The sequence below is a fragment of the Oppia nitens genome, unplaced genomic scaffold (assembly GCF_028296485.1).
Source record: "Oppia nitens isolate AA-2021 unplaced genomic scaffold, nextdenovo-longstitch-racon4-pilon3 scaffold1_pilon_pilon_pilon, whole genome shotgun sequence".
In the NCBI taxonomy this organism is placed as follows: Eukaryota; Metazoa; Arthropoda; class Arachnida; order Sarcoptiformes; family Oppiidae; genus Oppia; species Oppia nitens.
In genome coordinates, this window is record NW_026533199.1 from 6,778,678 (window position 1) to 6,799,375 (window position 20,698).

Here is a 20,698-nt window from a genome sequence, read left to right on the forward strand (position 1 = left end):
CAGTAGTCAGTGTGGATAGAGGCTCCGCGTAAGGCCGAAGTTCCGCAGCGACCCGAATCCCGTCTTACACTAGTTAGTAAGTTTGGCCTAAAAGTAAGTGATTAAATCACATAAATTTATTAAAAATGAGTATCAACTACACAAAATTCAATGATTTAAATACATTTTATTATTATAAAAGTCAATGTTTAAAATTATTTTAATAAAATAAGAATAAAATAAAATGTAACATGTTACACTTATGAATAAATTAATTTTATATATAAATTTAAACACAATTATTTGTTTTAATTAATTATTTTTTAAACAGTATTAGTCTAATTATTACCTATAATATTAATTACATTTTTGTGTTTTAATGATATATTATATACTTTTTTAAATATAATAAAATTTTCCATCTTTCAATTTTATAAATTATTATAAAACTATAAAAATAATATAAATGTTTTTGTCATCGTTTCTAAATCTATTTATTTTCAATTGACTACAATTTTTATTATATTCTATAATAAAAGTAAAATTGTTTTTTAAAAAAAATTGATTTAATGGTTTTAATGATTGGTTTATACAATAACAGTATTATTGTTAGTATTGAGATCATCCAAACTCCTGGTGCCATAACTCGTGATATTTTGTGTGTATATGTCATTGACATCCGTATCGTTAGGTTTATGAATGAGTTTGACCTCAAATGCATAGTTTATAGACGAGCCGTCAAATGATCCGATTTGTGATGAAAACTCAACGGTTAGCGACGGTCCGGAGCTCTCATATATTGTGCCACTGTTTCCGCTCTTTTCAAATCAAATACAAAAGATATAACATTTTTTGTTATTTGTAAATATTTGTTAAAATAAATACTAAAATACAAAGTTTATTATACTATATATTAGACATAACAGAGAAAAACTAAATTTAGAAAACCAAAGAAAAACTTAAGTTTGTTTTGTCATAATTATTGGTATAATAAATGTTATTAAAGTTAAAAGAGAGGAATAAATGATTGAATGACTTACTTGTGGTTTATTCATATCACAGAGTCTTGTAATCAGTTTTGTGTCGTCAGTATCGTTGCCATCATATATGCGGACACTTTCCTCACATAAAGTGATTCTTTCGATGCGAAACCACAAGAATTCCAGTGATATCAACATATTTGGCTCCAAAGTCGTCAACTTATAAACACATGTAGTGTTTGACGGATACCACGACCGTATCGGTGCAAACATATTACCCGCATTACTGTCCAAAAATAGCTGCCTTTCTAACAGACAACTGCCATTTGATAACTGTTTTTACAATTACAACAAAAATTACATTTTCACCATAATTTATAAAACGAAAAAATAGTAATTTTCTAAATATTTTGTTTTTTCAAAACTTTTTCGTTTGCAAATTGTGATACAATGTTATTTCAGTCAATAATATTGATTAATCAACAATAATGGACTACATGTACATTGTGTACAATAAATGTTTAGATTAAAATTTAGTGTCAAAAATCACGAGAGATTGCTATTTGGCAAAACTTATATATAATTTTCATTTATTTTATAAAATGAAATATAATAAACATGAAAAATATTCTATTATATAGTATAAGATGTATAGGTATTAAATAATATAACTATAAATTATATATTTAATATATTGTAAATTGTATGCAATAGACAATGCAAACACAAATACAGTATAATTTATATGATATAAGCATTAGTTATTAAAATAGCTATAATACAGTACTATATTGTTATATGTTATATGTTATCATCTCTCAGTTATAAATTATACACACAATATATTAGAGACAACTGAAAGCCTACTTTGATATATAGTCACAACTATTGCCGTTAGAAACTCTTAGATCTTACTTATAGTGTCAACAGTTTTTGTTAATAATAGGATAACCAAAAATATCAACACAACTGTTAAATCTTAATATTATTTATAGTGGAGAAATATTTATATAAATTATTTATCATCAATAATTTCAACCATTACTGAAATATATTACATGTCTATATATATATATTATTAATAACATTTAGTAATTTAATTATTAATAGATTGGTTCATAAACTCGATTCTCAGATCGTGAGTTCGATACTCGATGTGGTTGTATTGCTTTGTGCAAATACTTATCACAAATACTCATTTACTCTAAATAAAACATTTTTGTATGAAAGACCAGTAAATTGTAGAATAATTTTTATTATTTATTCGAAAATTTATTATTTCTAAACTGTTGGTCACCCTATTTATGATTTATAACATAAACACTATATTATTAATTTTCATGATTGTTATTGTATGAAAACTTATGATTTGTCATTATTTATATAACTTAATTACAAATACCAGTATATATATAATATATATATATATATATTCACGAAATTTTTAATTACAGATCACACGCACATTACAACACTCTATAATAAATATAAAATTCGTGTATAAAGTTTGTAAAGTATTTCTAAATAAAAGTTAATACTTTTAGTGTAAACTTAATTTAAATATAAGTTAGTGAATAAGTAAATATTATAATGTATAATGAATTATAAATAGATGTGTTATAATGTGTTTGTTTTAACATTCAATTTGAATTTCAAACAACAGTTTGCTCTCAAATAAAATAAAAACCATTCAATAGATATTAAAATTTAAGTTTAACTCAATCTTTTAATAGCATTTGTATTTTATTATTGTATTAACTGGTGTTATATCTTATATTATATTAGTATTGCATACCTGTATTGATTGTGAATTTCCCGTATCAATAATAGCATCGGCTTTAAAATGAAAACCAGTGCTCTGTAAAGGACCGGCCGGTGATGTTATAAACTCAACTAACATATTACTTGTTGACGATATAATACTTGATTTAATACGTCCCCTAAAATTGTAGTCATTTTGAATAAAAGTGTTAAAAACTATTAGTAAAGGCTAACACATACTATAACTTAAATGACACTAATATTACTGTAGATTACAATTGCAATGTAAACGGACGCAAGCAATGAGTAGTTATTTAGTAGATTAGCTTTGATTTAATTAATGGCTTACTTTCCACAAAGTGTTGCAATTATTGGACTGTTTTCATCGTCGCCGTCATAAATACGTACAAAATCGTAAAGACAGTCGTTTTGATCGGTACTAACAGGACGTGGAAAACACATTAAGAGGTTATCACACGACTGGCCGTCCACATCAAAACCACTCAACTCTAAGCCAACAAAACTATTTCTAGCGTTCAGGTGGTATCTGTTTAACAATTTTATAAACATTTACAGTAATATCATTATTTAATATACTATATATATATATATTTATATCAAGAATATTCCGGTTCTCTTAAAATACTTCTCGTGTCACTAAAATTGCCAATAATATCATATAAWATTATATAATATTATTGGTAAAACATGTATTTGTTATTTACATTAAGTAGAGTATATATATGCCATATTTAAGCGCAAATAAGAGCATTGAATATGTTTGAAATGTGAGGAAATAAGGCTAGACTTTAATGGACTCTAATATCCTTAAGTATAGAGTCTATACTTTCGACTTAAGTGACAAAAATAATATAACGAGTAAAATGTTTTTTGTTGAATAAGTCTTCAATCTTATACGGCTTAAGCTTTCAAATAATAATTTCATTTACGCTTTTTATAAAATAAAATGTCATACAAACCTACACTTTAAGTTACGCCCATATATTCCAGGATAACCTATATTAGTAAAATAAATATATTTGATATATAATTTAGTATATTATATCAAATTGCAATAAAACAATTACAAAATATATTGATCTAATAATGCTATTGATGAGACGAGACTAATTAAAAAATAAATAAATATAATATTATGCTTATTATTTAAAATGTTAGTGTTGTACAGTATTTCTAGAGTTAATATTGTTTATTTGTATGTATTTTGCATAGTGTATAACAAACCGGGAGATTGTATGATACATCGGGGACCGGGAGAGCAGTCAGGGTATGTCTTTTCACAGTAAGTTCCAGTGACAGCAACACCACGTCTATGAGGATAGAGCTGATGAAAGGGTCCATAACGGCTATAAACTGCATTTTGTTGTTCAACATTGACATCAAATTGAATGAAGCTATCGCTCTGGTAGTCGTCGACATGAAGTATAACCTTAACATAAGGTGTCTCTGAGTTGAATATCTTTGGAGTATCGATCTCTCCACAAAAGTATCCTATCGTTGACAGAAATGCCATTTATATTAAGATAAATAACACTATTAGCATATATTTGAATAAATTTCTGGTAAAAACAGAGTACTTTCTTATACTAATACTGTATAAGCTTTATAAAAGTATTTCAAGTAATTTACAAAATAAAGTGTTTATATTGAGAGAAGTGTTTGATTCTCACCGGAATTATCTTTATTTGAATAATTAGATTCTCGATATCCGTCCACTATCTGCACATATCCGTCGATGCATTTTTGTCTATCATTACTGGGTTCGCCTACTTTAAAGCGAGTGAACCGAACCGATACAATCCAATCATCTCTCGGAGGTCGCGGACGTATCCGATAAGTACAGTGCAATGGTTTTCCTCGATTGGCTTCTGTGACCACTGGAGAAGACACCGTTTGAAATGTCTCAACAGTTCGGTTACAACGATCTAAATCTAATGTTAAATCATTCAAATATTAAGTTTTATTTCTTATCAATGAATCTATTTATATAATATCATATTTAAATTCATTGTAAATAATATAAATATATAATCTAATAAGTATTTTCCTATCACTTACCACTAGATTCAGATGTGGCCAAACAGTTTGAAATTATATTCAATGAGATGACAATTGAAAAGATATGCTTCACTAATGCATATCTATTAGTGTCTATCAATGCATTCAATGAATTATTACTTTTCCAACACATTATTCTTTATTGACTTTATTATTAAAAAAGTTTTTTGTCGTGAATTTACAAAAAAAAAGTTTTTATTGAAATGGATATTATTATAGCTAAATGTATATTTTGAGTGCATAGATAGGCGCTATCGTTATCTTAGAGTTTAGATAGTTTCACAAGACATGTGATGCTGTGATGTTGTGCTATGACTTTTCTAAATGAAGGCCAGCATCACATAGGGAGGGCTGATAAGCAATGAGAGAGCGCCGGGAGTTAACTAAAAATCAATGAATCACATACTTTTGGGCTCAAATAGTGGAGTTATTGTGATTACTGTGATTTTTTCGATCTTATAATTATCTTTAAATTTTACATAGTTTTACTAAAAAAATATTCATTGATAAGTTTAGTATTTTTTATTTTTTTTAAATAGATTATAATATAAAAATTAATAAACAATGCAATAATTTTATGCATAATATCTAATATTTATAAAATATATTTATATTTATGATATATACCGATAGTTATATTTACATAATTATAAGGTAACAATTTATATTAAATATATATATATAGTAATCAATATAATAGTTTTATCAAATATCTACAATAACGTAATAAAAAATACAGTTATTATTAAGCGCTATAATTATAAGGACATAACTGGGAAACGGCTGAATCTTCGTACTGAGAGGTGAACAATACGTCTCGAAATTTGTCGATTAATGTCAATAACTGTCCTCTTTTAACATTTTCGTAATACATTATATCTTCTAAATGATGTCTACCATTAAAATATGGACATAACTTTATAAACAACTTTAGGTCTTCAATATTTTTCGAAGCAGAAACACGAAGTATAGATTCAATTTCGGACTGTGAAAGTCCAATGACTCGAAGTAAAGCAGTTCCAGATTCCTCTATCATTGAGGAAGAAAACTTTGGAGACGACAAATCTTCTTCAGAAGCACTTGAGTGTTGAAAGTTTGTGCCAATGGCTGGACTGGTAGCCAATGAGTCTTCACTGGGAAATGAACTGCCAGTGCTATAGTCAATGCCGTCCATATCGCCTGTTAGGGCACTGTTTGGTCGATCAGAATGTGATTGTGATACTCGTTGTGTTAAGTAAGGCGTCGATTGCGAGAGAGGAACCAAATAGACATATGTGTGGAGTTGTTGAAGCATTCGGTGTTTCAAAAGCCAGACAACAATTTGCACCTAAAATGCAGTCAAAGGATAGTTATATATCATTAAACAAATTTATAATTTTTTAATAATTTAATAAATAATTATAATAATTACTATAAGAATACCTGTAATACTTGTTGATATTGAGAATCCATTGGATTCCTTAATTGACTTAATGACATACTTAATGAAAATTTGGATAAATACTTGAGTAGTCCATCACTTCCAGGAAATTTTTCATCAAATTCGTCGACGAGTGGAGAATCAACATTAGTCGGCGCCAATGGATGTATTGTATAGACATTATTCTCACACAAAGGGTAGACAACTGTGGCTTTGGCCCAATAGACCAGTTGTGCCACAATATGAAATACTTGGCTCAATGTAATATCCGCATCAGCCGACAGTTCCAACAAATTTTTGATGGGATTTGCAAATTTGACAATTCGTGTGAAAGCTGGTGACACGTCTTGAGGTAATGAATCCAAGAGCTCTTGTGATTCAACCAAAAGTAATATCGCATGATATGGTCGTAAGGCTTGCAGACAATCAATAATATTTTGTGGTGTTATTGGAGGCATCTTTGAGTGATGTTTAAGAAGAAGTCGATGAACTTTTTGTGGTAAACAAAAACTTATTTCAATCCATCGGTTGAGTCGAACCCTCACGAGTCCAGTTGTCAACAAATTTTCATAAACGGTTTTCAAGTCTTTGGCCAATCGACTCTTTAGTAAAATCAATTTATAGGGTGACTCTTCATGCATAGTGTCCTCTGTCATAGCGGTCACTTCATCATGAAGTGCAACCATTAGTTTAGTTTCACAACTCAAATATCCGCAGCGATTCTCTTCATAATGAAGACCAATAGCTATCTTTTGGCTCAACTCGTGATAACAGTTAACGATATCATGACTAGCGTTGGCTTTCAAAGCAAAGACCACATTAAATATTAAAAGTTCTTTCTGTCCGCGAGTCAGAAGCATTGGATGACCAACAAAGCGGATGTCATTGACTTTCAGTTCAAACTTTTGACCGCAAAGTTTACTGTTAACAGCAAAGAGATTGGAGAACGAGATGTCTGTAATACCAATCACTTTAGCAATGGTCTCATCAGTCGATGTATTATTTATTTGTGATGATATTGAAGAAGTGAGATCAGAGTATGAGATTGTTTGTGACTCTTTGCCCATTGGTTTATATAATGAGTTGTCGAGTCTGTCCGTATTGAAAGTGTCTTCATTGATGATAATGGCGTACTTGTTCTGCTTGTTTATTAACTCATTGAGTTGACCATCGATGGTATACGGATATCGAAACAATAGTTTATCTTCTTTGCTGTCACTCTTGACAAGAAACACACCGAGAGGTGAGGACTCGTCATCTTTGACTGAACTCATGTCCGCATCACTCGACATATCAACAAATATTGCATTTATTTCGTTAAAACATTTAACAAAACAATCAATATTTACATTAAATGCCAAACCGTTGTCATAGATACCTGTATTTGTAGATATCATCAGCCAATCACAGCACTCAATGACACACATATGTTGTCTTAAAACTAATTTTATATATATTTTTAAATAATAATAATTTTTAAGTTTTAWTAATAATTTATTTCAATTCAAATCGTGATTAAATAAATTTTCATAAATTTAAAATACAAACAAAACAATTGTATAAATCAAGTTACTATACAGTAGTAAATAAACTATAGACTAAACTATGGATATTAATGATTAATCCCTATTATGTTTAATACAATTATTTGGCAAAGAATGCATTTGAATATATCTGAGAGCTGTTAATATCGATGAAAGACAATATCCTTCTTCACCTAAAAGATATTTCTGTTGAATCATCTCTTCGATAGCAAAAAATTCGGAAATAAGTTGCGGTAAACAACATCTCATGACAACTATACACAAAGCAGGGATCAAATCATCGGCAGACACTTCTGTTGATACGTTTGAAGTAGATTTCAATTTTGAACACAAATTTTGAGTCAATATAACCAATGACTTGAGTTTCTCGAAGGGAGACTTCAATTGAAGGACTTGTGTTAATGCCTGAGCCGACTCCTCAAACAATTCACTGTCATATTCAGTGGTGAGATCAGCATTTAATTCATTACATGACTCCAACCGATGAATTCCTTCATTGAATTCAACCTCTTGTTTGTGAAACACAATCCGAAATAAATATTTAAATGCCGACCAAATGGAAGGATAAATATATTGAGAGACAATTGAGTGAACACAAGAATGCTGTTCGCGGAAGACATCATAATTACATGGTTTGTAATATAACTGATTGTCAAATAAAACTAAAGTTAACATCAATGTAATGGTTTCGTGTGATAATGAGATATCGCTTGTGATGTTATTGAAGTGTCGAATCAGTGCTTCAGACTCGACATCACTTATTTCAATATCCATGTTCTCCAAGTTGTCGCCATTACTTATCAAAGATAATGATTGCTGCGATATTTGGTCATCATTTACATCATTGGATCGATACTTTAGATATTGTCGAAGTAATGGATTTATTATGTGAACAATTTGTACCTGAAATTTATGAATCCATTGAGTTAATGGATGTTCTTTACAGTTAACAACTTTTGCGATGATTTCAGTGATAGTATTTTTATCGATGTCGAGACTTTGACACCGAAATTGTTTGCTTAGATCTATATGTTTAGCCTCAAAGTCAAGTATCTGAGCATAAAGTTGTTGTTGACTTTGATTGTCCACAATCATCGATTCGTTGTCAATGTTGAGAACATTTTGTTGTTGAAGTAGTTTTTTTGCGGCCAATTCCAGAGATTTTCGTTGATTCAAATGCATTGAATGATACAACTCTTTGTCCTTATTCTTAGCCAACTCTATGTTCTCAATGATTCTTCTCTGAAGTTCTAACTTAAGTGAAGCTCTTTTGTAGGGATCTATTGTTGTCCGCAAACGACTTTCACATATCTTACTTATAACTGCATTATCTTTGTATGCCTTTTGAACATTTGGTGATGTATTCAAATCAAATGAATCCAAATAATTATTATCATCTTTTGATAGCCTCTTATTGGGAGATAATTGTTCATCGATTGAATAATCACTTAATTGTTTGACCAAATCATCACTTGATTTATTTAAATCAAATACATCGTTGTTATTGTTGGCAGTGATAGTGTTGTTATTATTATTATTATTGCAATAATTGGCAATCGTTTCAAGTCTTTCAATACAATTCTTCAGTGTATTGACACCACTAACCAGTTTATAATTTATGTCTTTAGTGCCAATAGTGTCCAAATGGTTGTCGGCTTCAGTCTTGAGATACAGTGTCAGCGCGTGTATGCCATCCAAGTACGTGATAAACGCGTGTCCATAGTTTGAGTCACAATCCAATTGTTGTGCGCTTACTATCAATGAATAAAAGTCACGCTTTGTTGACATCAATGAAGTCATAACATGTGCTTTCAATTTGACATTAGTCTCACTTTTCAAGTGATGACAATTTGACACAAACTTGTTATTTGTTTACCAATAGTTTGTCAACAATAACAACAATACGCATAAAATAACTGTAAAATCAAATACATTAACATTATATTAATACAGTTTTTAAAGCCATTTGATTGACAATTATTTTGAATATCAATACAATTACAGTCAATATCGACATCATATGTAAAGTCATATGAATTCCCCGAACACTGTATTCAATGTATTATTTGTTTGCATTTCAATACATTATTTGCGTTCAAAGCTTTGCTGAGTATATATGTTGTGAATCACGTGACCAATCAATTGACACAAACTCAGTATAAGTGTTGATAAAAAATACAGTTTTGTTATGATTTCATTAAAATTTAACTAATTTTTTATCATTTTTGGTAAATATCTATTGAATTAATTGTTTTAATTGAATTGATTGACTAAATTGTTGACTAAATTTTGAGTTAAATGTAAGTTTATTTATAAAATGATTGAATTTTATTGAAATGAAAGTAATTAAGTTTTGATTGAAATGATTGTGAGAAACGCCCACTAAATTGAATTTTAATGATATTTTGGATGTATTTTAGTTAAACACGTTTTGGTCTGAACTGTGGTGCGATGTCTGGTCACGAATATTGGTTGATATCAGCTCCGGGAGAGAAGACATGCCAACAGACGTGGGAATCATTGAACGCCACGACTGGTCGTCACTCAGATCTTTGCAAGAATTATAAGTTTCATATTCCAGACCTAAAAGTCGGTACTTTAGATCAATTGGTTGGTCTATCGGATGACTTAAACAAATTGGACACATTTGTAGAGGTGGTCTGTCGCAAACTGGCCGGTTCTATAGCTGATACTCTCGATAATAAAGACAAGAATCAGCAACAACTCAGTGAACACATACAGGCAAATGGTGTCGATTTGGGTCAATATGTGACCAAATTTCAGTGGGATTTAGCAAAATATCCGATAAAACAATCGCTTAAGTCTTTACAGGACATCATAAGCAAACAGATCGGACAAATCGATACCGATATGAAGGCAAAGACATCTTCTTATAATAATCTTAGAGGAAATCTTCAGTCATTAGAGCGCAAACAAACTGGTTCTCTATTAGTCCGTAATTTAAGCGAATTAGTCAAACGCGAGAACTTTGTGTTGGGATCGGAATACTTGAGCACATTGTTGGTCGTCGTCCCGAAGGCTTTCTTTAAAGATTGGCAATTAAAATATGAAAAGTTAACAGATATGATAGTTCCGCGCTCTTCAAACTTGATCTTCGAGGACAACGATCACGGATTGTTTACGGTTACGCTCTTCAATAAAGTGGTCGATGAGTTCAAAGCACACGCCAGAGAAAATCGATTCATTGTTCGTGAATTCCAATACAACGAAGAAGATATCACTGCAGGAAAAAATGAAATGACAAAACTGGAGAGCGATTTGAAACGTCAGTATCAGATACTCTTACGATGGCTTAAAGTGAACTTTAGTGAAGCATTTATTGCATGGATTCACGTCAAAGCATTGCGTCTATTCGTTGAATCTGTCCTTCGTTATGGACTTCCCGTAAATTTTCTGTCGGTTCTCATACATCCCAACAAACGAATGCAACGTAGACTTAGAGATGTATTGAATCAATTATACGCCCATTTGGATACATCCATATCTCAAGGACCTATTGATGACATTCCGGGCCTCAATCTTGGCTCTCAAGAGTACTATCCATATGTTTACTTTAAAGTCAGTACTGATATGTTTGGGACACAAACTGTTTAAAAATAGTAGCTTAACATAAGGTAAGCTTATATTGTGTGTGTTATTCAATGAATAATATCATTATAATTGGGACAAAACATATAAACCAGTATTGATTGATATTACATATATATTATATTTTAAATTTAATCTAGAATTCATTTTAGTTTTTTAAGTTTCAATATTTTTTCTTATTGTAAATCAATGGTAATTTAAACAAAGAATATGTAAATTATATCCAGAGTTTAGATTTTATTTAATAATATAAATCTGTTATCAAATGTTAATAAATTAATGTTTAAATTAAATGAATAAATAAAATAATCGATCTATAAATTGAAATGAAAAATCCATATTACTGTAATAATTAGATGTATTTATATACACATACCGTAACTTTATTTAAATGTTTAATTTATATACATATTTTTATAATAGTCAATAGAAATGAGTTTTAAAATGATAATATTTTAAATGTCATACATATGAGCATAAACTTGTTGACTCAATCGTATATATTCATCCCTTTCCTCATCAGTCATTTGTGATATGATTTCATCATTGACTTCACTCAATGGTATCGTTTGATTACCGACAATGATTATCGGCTGTTGATTATCATTGTCTTCTTCTTCCTCTTCGCTCATAATTTCTTCTTCATTATTGTCAATATTATTGTTATAGCTATTCGTTAAATGATTTGTTGTTTCATTTAATAGCATAGAAACCGCTGAAGAGTTATTATTTTCAGTTTTCTCGTGAATCAAAAGTGTTTCCAAAATCTCTTTTGACGGCTCGTTGTTTTCAAAACTATTAGTTTGGATTAAATTTGACATCGATTTTGATGAAAATTTGTTTGAAGTTTTTGATGTTGTGCTAATTGTTATGGATGTGTCGTTATTTGAGTTTAAATTAATGGTATTATTGATATTAGAGACAGTGCTCTCTAACATCCACGAAGGCTGTTCTTTCTTAGCCCGAACCAAATGCTGGTCAGCGCTACCATTAGCCTCATCGGTATTTGAGTCTTCAATCTTAACCATATAGTTTTTGTGGTCATTGAGTACAGAGTTTTCATATTCACTATTAATGGCTCTGTTTTTATCTGTCCATTGTCTGCCAGCCATTGAGTTATTTGAATTGTTATTTTGCGTTTGAGGACCCGATTCACTGGACACTTGTATTTCGGGTTCGAGCAAATCGTTCGATAAACGTATATCTTCGACATCTTTAAGCAGAAGCCAAAGCGGTTCCATAGTTTGATTGAATTTTGCCACCAATAACCTCGAGTCGGCTTTTGGCATATGATTTGGATCTTCTTTGACTTCTCCCACACAATAGGAACATCTATTAAGACATTAATAAAATGAGTGAAACACACAATATTTGTCAGTCAGACCTCATATCGCCTGTCATTGGATCCAATAGTTGATCCACTTCTAGATCAGTGAATGTTTTATGACAGTCATCACAAACAAATGAAGCTCTGGCCGTGAGATCCCTTTCCTCTAACTCTAACTTTTTCCTCATGTGATCCAACTTATACTTAACGACATTAACGAAAGCCTTGAAATTAATATAATAATAGTTATGTCTATTGGCTTTGCCGTCGGTCGCCGTTTCGATCTTCAGTTTCTTTTTTGTCAGTTTATCCTTTTCAAGTGCGGCCAACACTGACCTCAACTGTTTCCTCTCAAACTTCAATAATTCAATGATATCGTCCTCTTTGATCAATCTCTTCCTCAACAACAGGTCAACAACAATCACGTGGTCTATCGGGTAAAAGCCACGCATCACGCGCTGAACCAAATGCTTCAAACTTCGCGGGATATCCACAGACATTGTATGTCTTGGTTGATGTCATCGGCGGTCAACAAAACACTTCAATTGACATCACTTTAAATGCTTTCAATTGAATCAATACAAACATCACTTTATTTGAGTTGACATTTAAATTATCATCAAATATATCAACAAAATTACCAATACTTCACAAATTACGTTATATTAAACTATAATATAATAAACTTATAGTTAAAGTACAGTATTAACAACTTTTTATATTAATTTAGTTATAGATTTAATTTCAATTTTATTTTATTCAAAATAAATTTTTTATTTTTCACACGTTTTGTCATATAAAATATTTAGATATTTAAATTATAATAATTTTATTTAATAAACAAAAACTTATTTTGAAAAAATAATAAAAATAGTAAATACTCTACAATACAGTACAATGTTTTAAAAGAATCATCAATGCATTCATTAAACAATTAGCGATTTATTTATTTTTTATAAATATTCTATTATTTATATTTAAATTAAAATAATATACAATAGAATTATTTATATATCGGATAATGATTTATATAAATTAATAATATGGTAATCATAAAAACAATTGTTTATCCTTTTAATTTTATGTTAATTCAAATATTATATATTTTTTATTATGTTTATATAACCCAATTTATAAAATAATTTTTTCAGAGTTTAACATATAGAAAAAATTATAAATAACTAATTATTTCATTATACAGTATTGCATAATAATTGTCAAACTTTTTACTTCATAATAACAAATTATATTAGATATCAAAATATTATCTAAACTACAGTAGAATTTTAAAAAATTTATTCAATAAAATTTTTAAGTTTACTTAATTTAATAGAAATGAGATTTAAAACAAACATGAAATTGAAATATTATATAATTTATTATGTTATTTAAATGATTTAAATAATTATTTTTTTTTTTTGTAATTTTAATAAATATCAATTTTTAATATGCCTATTATAAATAAAAGTTAATAAATTACTTATCACATTAACATAATTAACTGAATAAACACATTACTCATTAATACAATACATTACTATAGAAATGAGAAATAAATTAAAATATAATGTATTTAATATACAATATTTAAAACATATAATATTTAAGTCATACAATATGTATAACTTTAAAACTTTCATAACTCTATAATTAATCATTATATGAAATCATTATATTTATGTATTACTATTTGAAAGTTATATTATATTATTAAAAATTATTATTACTATATTGGTATTACCATATGGTTATTAATACAGTATACTGTACTATCAATATATCATATAAAGTCCAATTCAAATTTATTCAAAATATTTACACAATTAAGTAAAAATTAATGGTTTGTATCAAATATAGACATTTGGTGTAAAAACAGTAGTTTTGTTGACTGTATTATACATTTGACTGTATCTATGGGTGCTATCAAAACATATGTATCGCTTCCTAATAATTATTGACGCAAAAGCATTGAATCATTTGTTTTATCGATAGTTATATTATTGTATATAATGTATACTATTATCATATGAGTGAATGTAGTGAACGTTTAGTTCATTAAACCATTTCATTCATTAAATGTATGTTTGAATTGAATATAGTATTGAGTGAGTGGTCGACAAAACAGGTGATGAATATTAGCATTGATTACAATGTTGTCTATAATGAGAACATTATTCTTATATATAAATACTCTTTATATTGAATAGCATTCATAGTATTGATTGTTAGACACATTGAGACCAATGTATAGAACTATTGTATGCATTGTATGTCTGCACTCACTATCAACACAATGTCTAACCCATTGATGATATGATAAACTGATTGATCTTTTTGTTTGTTTTAAACATTAGATCCAATTGCTTGAGTTGATCCCAAATCACCATATTTTACATCATATGTGGTTTGTGGCAAAATAGGCGTTGCATTTGATGGACAAACCAGTTGTGACTGACCTTAACATTCAAAACAGGTATTTATTAACTCATTTGATTCAATGTATTAGTCATTGATTTGAATATTAAAATATAAGTAATAATTAATTTAAAAAAGTTATTAAATGATTAAATGATTAAACAATTAAATGGCTATCAATTGAGTGACTTATGTGTTAAAAGTCATTCAAATGTTATTGTTTTGGTAATGCATTTGAAGAGCAAATGAAATTGATTTTTAACGACGAGTTCAATGTCTTTGATCTCATATATATAGCAAACACAACACAATCCATCAGTGAATGCATTGTCGCCAACAATAAGACAACTGATCCGTGACTGTAAAGCCAACAAACATTAGATGCAAAGCTTAAACCATTGATGAAGGAGTGGTCGCACTAAACCATATGAAACTCACTTTCTTTATCATTGTCTGACATTTGAGTGATAACTGTTAGACAAATGTCTTCAACCAAAACCTATTGTCTTTCAATTGTGTCGATTACGACATTAAGATTATTACTATTGATTTCACTGCCAGTATCTGGAGGTTCGACGCCGTGGATCAATAAACCATGGATTACCAGTCAAACATCTAATGAACAAAATATGGATCAAATAAACTTTATTTCTCCACAACAAAGTCTCAGTCAAAGTCAATGGCATTCAGCCATTCCTGTCTTCAATGGTAAAGGTATGGATCATCTGTATCTGATTACTGAATATGTGGTCAATTTTTTGCAACCTCATGGACTTCCGGACAATATTATCAAAGAGGAACTGTTAGACGATCCCATTCCTATTCTTCAGGAAAATAAGGGAAAGGTATGACTTGACTATGAATGGCAATAAACTTAGCATTTAATGTAAAATATTTTATCTTAACTTTTAGTTAATATCACACTTTTGGGGACTTATCTTAACAGCGATTGTGATAATAAGTGTTGCTATAGTATTACCATTGATCGGATGCTTTTGTTGTTGTTGCTGTTCATCAGATAACAACTCGAGACGTGCCAAACATAGTCGCAACTATAGCTCTTCATCTTCAAGCTCTCCACAAATAAGAAGAGGACACCGAAAGAAACGCTATAAAGTTGACCGAACGTGTGATCCTTGTGTCCGAAGTCTTAGTGCTGTCAAACTGTTTGTTCTGCTTTTATTGCTTTCATTTTTTGTCATCTGTGCCTTCGTTACCAATGAATACATCAGAACAGGAGTTCATAAGTTGCCAAAAGCTTTAAACCAAACAACCGATGATATGATGCTATATCTGAATAATACCCAAATAGAAGTCAATACACTCTTGCGAACAAATTACGATCAATTGGCTAAACTATTGGGAGATAAACTGGACAGAAGTGGTGTCATTGTTAAGGATAAAATGGCTGTTCTCTCGGAAGCCGTCGCTCTTAACAATCTGACAGATATAGCCTCGAGTATGTTATCATAATAATTAGTTTTAAATATTTATAATTTTAATTGATTTATCTTTTAAATATAGATTTAAAACTAATTTTGAATGATTTGAAAACACTATCAACCGAAACAAATGAACTTCGATTACTTACCGTTCAATTACAGTCACGACTTAGCCGATCCAGAAATGTAATATTTTATTGTTTAGTTATATACTGTTTAAAATACTGCTATATTATATAGTTATATAGTTAAATGTTAACATTAAACTTAATTATATACTGTATATCTGTATATTTTTAGGATTTAGAGCAATTTCTAGATCACTGTCGAGATAAAATATGCTCTGATTTACGCTATAAATATAATAGAGTTTTATCAACATTTGTGGTCACTTCACGTATCGATGAATTACCCGATTTGTCTCATCTGATGAATAACATCAGTCGTATATTAGATGCTAATATTGTTGAAGAAATCAGAAAAGGAAAGCAATCGTTTGATGAAATAAGCTATAAATTACAGTCTACTGTCAACAATACAATACCTGATATTAAAAGACAAATATATTTGGTTGGATTAGAGTTGAGTGGTGTCGCCGATGATATCAACTATGTTTTGAGGCGTCCTTTTGTCGACTTAAATAATGTCAAATCAAATGTTTATTTAGGAGAACAATACATCAATAAATATGAAATATACTGGTATTTATTGAATATATTAATTTTATTGTTGTTTTCCAATAATTTTACCCATTATTTGCTGATTATACTGTATTTATTGTTTAGTTGGTATGCATTTTTATTGGGCACTTCAATATTGTTCATAATACTCATGTTTTACTCATTTGGATTGTTATGTGGTTCCTGTAAAGAACAGCCTACTCGGCATAACTACAAATGGCGCTCAAAATCTTCGACCCGACTGTTTCGCTGTGGACTAACTATATTTATGTTAACATTTTTGCCATTAGTATTCTCATCAATTGTTTTGTTTCTAATGGGAAGTATTTCCGATAAGACTGTCTGCTATTATTTGGAAAACCCTTCAGATCCTCAAAGCAAACAAATTGCAGACATTATTCAGAATCGCTTTGAAAAACTTCATTACTCGGAATCTTTTAATGTTATTCAAGGCGTGAAACCAAACTTCGCTGATGTAATAACACGATGTCATCAGAATCTCAGTCTCTTTAATGTCTTGCAATTGAATCGATTCAATGAAATCCAAATAAATGGCAGAATTGCATCCAATATTAATATTTCAGAAATTTTACAATTTAAAGATGTAATATTATTTTATTACTACAGTATTAACTATTGATAACTATTTGAATTTTATTTGTTTAGCGATACAAAATTGATGATAAACTACAAGCTTTTCTCAGTCGGGTTAATGTCAACCCATCTAATGTTCAACTAATGACAAGAGATGGCTATCAATTGCTTCAAGAATTAAAAGAAACTTCATTAGGAACTCTTAATTTTTCCAGTTATGCTAATGTTATCAAACATAGTATTACTCCATTGGATTTGGTGGCCATTTCTAATGAGTTGGAACAGGAGGCTAACAAACTTCCAAAACAAGATTACGAAAATGTGGCGAAATTAAGAAACATTGCAATGGATTTGAAAATCCCTATCAATTTAGTTATTAAAATTAAAGAAACGATAGTATGTATTGAAATATAAAGCTTTATAATTACCGTAAATAAAGTTAAAATTATGTTTGTTTTTAGGATACATTAACGCTTAGCGCAGAAAAGATTGAAAAGAAGTCTATTTATGGAAATATAGGTGTGAGAGATGTGGTGACAATACTATTGCGTCAATTAGAGTCAGCACAAGATTTTATCGCAACCAGAGGTCGAAATGAAATCCGAGATTTGGCCGCAAATCTAACCCGTAATATGAGCTTTCGTATCGATCAATACGCAAACCATGTTATTGATAAAGTATATTATATTTGAATGAATTATTGTTAATAATTTTCTAATTAAGTTATTGTTTTGTATTAAAGATGCAAACATCGATTGGTCGGTGCGAACCAGTCAGTCGGGCCATCAATTCATCTGTAATGGCGTTATGTAAAGAAACAGTTCTTCCTTTTGTTAGTATTTTTTATTTATTAAACAATTGAAATGATATTAATATATTATTTTTAATGTATTAACAGAATGGCTATTGGTTTTCAATGTTGTCGTCTTTAGTTATATTATTTCCATCGACTTTCTTCTCATACATTCTCTCGCATTTATACCAAAGAGTCAAACGATTTTCAATACGAAGAGAATCGTATGTTTTAAATATTTTTTGTTGTATTGACTGTTGACTACATTTAAATTATTTTCAATAAAATATTTAGTGATTCAACTCTTGACAATTTAGAAGAGGACGACATACCACTCGCTCAGTAATTTTCATTTACTTTTTAAATATTTAACTTAAATTAATTGTGAAAATCGTTTATTTTTCTAAAGTCTTGATAATAAAAGTCATTCTGAAGGTCGAGGAGGTCCGGCTCCCAGTGCGCCCCCAAATAGGACACCAGATGATGACAACTGGTCTCCCGGATCACTACCGCCACATCTCTATGGCTCGAGGCCTCCTCCATATAATTTTGTTAATTAATTTCATCAGTTATTCTAATTATCAATATTATTATTTTTATATTATTTACAATACCTTTACAGTATTTTTATTTAATTTTTTATGTTTTTTAATTTATAAAAAAAATATTTTTAGTTTCAATTATATTTAGAAAAGTTTATGAATAGATGAGTCGTTTCATTTAAATTTCCAATATTTGCATAATTATAATGAATATAATAATAATATTGAAAAGATTGGCATTTCTCCAAATGTTATTAGTTTGGCAATAGTTGAAGGAATTTAAGGCAAATATTTATAATTAACTATTGAAGAGATGGTAACGAATTTAATTTATTTAATGAAATGTGGGCTCAATTTTGTCGAAATTTACTTATGATCTCTTTTAAGGGAACACTTTAAAGCCAATTATAGCCATTAATAGGTTCTCTCTATATATATATATATACTCTTATATTTGCAACATTATATTGTTAACAAATAATTATTATTATTAGATGATTGTCTCTTATATTTATTCACATTTTTCAAAGACAAATATATAGTGCAATATATATATAATTTGATTGATAAATACATCTGATTTTAAACTGTCATTTCATTGATTTTATAAAATATATTCTAAATATATATAAAATATAAATTACAAATATATTGTCAAAATTTTACAAACGATGTGCCTTTAAGTCTAGACTTTAGTTCAATATAAAAAATATACTTTTTATTATAACATATATTCTATTATTCATAAAAATTAATTGTAAAATAGTATTTAATATATTATTATAAATGTAAAATTTTGAACTATAAATAAATAAGATTTTATTGAAAATATTTTTGTTTTTCCGTTTTAATTAAAATTGAGTCATTTTACACACATATAGTCAATTGACATTTAAAAATAAATTAAAAACCGGGTATTTATACAATCCATAAACACTAGCATAAAATGATTACTATATTTAAAATAAGATAAATATAATAATAAAATACATTTTAGTTAATAATAGTTCATTTGATTTATTTTTAAACGAATATAAAGCCAATTATACAGATTTATATTATAATTCTCACAATTCATATCTAAATTGCAAATTAGGTAATAAAAGCAATAGTTTTAAATATTTATAATATCTATTTTTATGTAATTTAATTTGTTTTAAATAAATACATTATTTGTGATCACAAAATGAATCTATTTAAATTATTAGTCACAAAAAATCATTTTTATATAAATCTCAAACATTTTGTTTATATTAATTAATTATTTTTGGTAATATTTTTTTGTGATCAACATTTAAATAGGTTCCTAATATATATATTAAATATATTAATTATCTATTAATTTTTACAAAATTTATTGGACTAAAAAATGACTTAAAATTATATTTATATTAAATTTATCATAACTTGATTTTATACAATGAAAAAATATTTATAATAATTATTATTATATTATTTTTGTGCCAAAAATGATTTTCTATCGTACAAAAGGGTTCATATAATTTATACATATAATGAATAAGCGCTGTATAA

At 28.7% G+C, this 20,698-nt stretch overlaps 6 protein-coding genes across 7 annotated transcripts; 2 read left to right on the forward strand and 4 right to left on the reverse strand.

Moving 5' to 3' along the window:
• Positions 1–473: 473 nt before the first annotated feature.
• Positions 474–4,932, reverse strand: LOC128966440 (dorsal-ventral patterning tolloid-like protein 1). Its single transcript, XM_054313290.1, has 8 exons — positions 4,800–4,932; positions 4,412–4,672; positions 3,966–4,232; positions 3,701–3,737; positions 3,070–3,267; positions 2,755–2,899; positions 1,020–1,292; positions 474–797 (listed from the first exon to the last, which is right to left on the reverse strand). Exons 1-8 carry the CDS (start codon positions 4,930–4,932, stop codon positions 567–569), a joined length of 1,545 nt encoding a protein of 514 aa, XP_054169265.1. The 3' UTR covers positions 474–566.
• Positions 4,933–5,544: 612 nt separating this feature from the next.
• Positions 5,545–7,608, reverse strand: LOC128966441 (GATOR complex protein NPRL3-like). Its single transcript, XM_054313291.1, has 2 exons — positions 6,222–7,608; positions 5,545–6,126 (listed from the first exon to the last, which is right to left on the reverse strand). The coding sequence occupies exons 1-2, from the start codon at positions 7,509–7,511 to the stop codon at positions 5,545–5,547; spliced, it is 1,872 nt and encodes a 623-aa protein (XP_054169266.1). The 5' UTR covers positions 7,512–7,608.
• A 230-nt stretch (positions 7,609–7,838) lies between these two features.
• On the reverse strand, positions 7,839–9,698 carry LOC128966442 (probable basic-leucine zipper transcription factor K). The gene has a single exon (XM_054313293.1). The coding sequence runs from the start codon at positions 9,561–9,563 to the stop codon at positions 7,839–7,841; it is 1,725 nt and encodes a 574-aa protein (XP_054169268.1). The 5' UTR covers positions 9,564–9,698.
• Positions 9,699–9,815: 117 nt separating this feature from the next.
• LOC128966531 (V-type proton ATPase subunit C-like) lies at positions 9,816–11,504 on the forward strand. The gene is made up of 2 exons (XM_054313381.1): positions 9,816–10,063; positions 10,184–11,504. Exon 2 carries the CDS (start codon positions 10,215–10,217, stop codon positions 11,376–11,378), a length of 1,164 nt encoding a protein of 387 aa, XP_054169356.1. The 5' UTR covers positions 9,816–10,063; positions 10,184–10,214; the 3' UTR covers positions 11,379–11,504.
• A 248-nt stretch (positions 11,505–11,752) lies between these two features.
• Positions 11,753–13,366, reverse strand: LOC128952002 (general transcription factor IIE subunit 1-like). Its single transcript, XM_054297324.1, has 2 exons — positions 12,757–13,366; positions 11,753–12,704 (listed from the first exon to the last, which is right to left on the reverse strand). Exons 1-2 carry the CDS (start codon positions 13,197–13,199, stop codon positions 11,828–11,830), a joined length of 1,320 nt encoding a protein of 439 aa, XP_054153299.1. The 5' UTR covers positions 13,200–13,366; the 3' UTR covers positions 11,753–11,827.
• Positions 13,367–14,726: 1,360 nt separating this feature from the next.
• LOC128953039 (prominin-1-like) lies at positions 14,727–19,242 on the forward strand. Of its 2 annotated transcripts, XM_054298534.1 has the most exons (14): positions 14,727–14,824; positions 14,907–14,966; positions 15,054–15,172; positions 15,412–15,959; positions 16,027–16,573; positions 16,639–16,742; positions 16,857–17,257; positions 17,342–17,840; positions 17,903–18,226; positions 18,292–18,507; positions 18,573–18,662; positions 18,729–18,847; positions 18,918–18,965; positions 19,033–19,242. In XM_054298534.1, the coding sequence occupies exons 4-14, from the start codon at positions 15,597–15,599 to the stop codon at positions 19,181–19,183; spliced, it is 2,862 nt and encodes a 953-aa protein (XP_054154509.1). In that variant the 5' UTR covers positions 14,727–14,824; positions 14,907–14,966; positions 15,054–15,172; positions 15,412–15,596; the 3' UTR covers positions 19,184–19,242. The 2 variants fall into 2 exon arrangements, with proteins under 2 accessions (XP_054154509.1, XP_054154510.1); XM_054298535.1 differs by lacking the exon at positions 14,907–14,966.
• Positions 19,243–20,698: the final 1,456 nt, after the last annotated feature.

Coding starts and splice junctions, on each gene's coding strand:
- LOC128966440 (XM_054313290.1), bottom strand. CDS start 4,932: ATGTGTTGGAAAAGTAATAATTCATTGAATGCATTGATAGACACTAAT. Junction 2,900..3,069: donor ATTGCAACACTTTGTGGAAA/GTAAGCCATTAA, acceptor CTACAATTTTAG/GGGACGTATTAAATCAAGTA. Junction 798..1,019: donor GTGATATGAATAAACCACAA/GTAAGTCATTCA, acceptor TGATTTGAAAAG/AGCGGAAACAGTGGCACAAT.
- LOC128966441 (XM_054313291.1), bottom strand. CDS start 7,511: ATGTCGAGTGATGCGGACATGAGTTCAGTCAAAGATGACGAGTCCTCA. Junction 6,127..6,221: donor AATATCAACAAGTATTACAG/GTATTCTTATAG, acceptor ACTGCATTTTAG/GTGCAAATTGTTGTCTGGCT.
- LOC128966442 (XM_054313293.1), bottom strand. CDS start 9,563: ATGACTTCATTGATGTCAACAAAGCGTGACTTTTATTCATTGATAGTA.
- LOC128966531 (XM_054313381.1), top strand. CDS start 10,215: ATGTCTGGTCACGAATATTGGTTGATATCAGCTCCGGGAGAGAAGACA.
- LOC128952002 (XM_054297324.1), bottom strand. CDS start 13,199: ATGTCTGTGGATATCCCGCGAAGTTTGAAGCATTTGGTTCAGCGCGTG. Junction 12,705..12,756: donor CCAATGACAGGCGATATGAG/GTCTGACTGACA, acceptor ATGTCTTAATAG/ATGTTCCTATTGTGTGGGAG.
- LOC128953039 (XM_054298534.1), top strand. CDS start 15,597: ATGTCTTCAACCAAAACCTATTGTCTTTCAATTGTGTCGATTACGACA. Junction 17,258..17,341: donor AATAAATATGAAATATACTG/GTATTTATTGAA, acceptor TTTATTGTTTAG/TTGGTATGCATTTTTATTGG. Junction 17,841..17,902: donor AAATTTTACAATTTAAAGAT/GTAATATTATTT, acceptor TTATTTGTTTAG/CGATACAAAATTGATGATAA.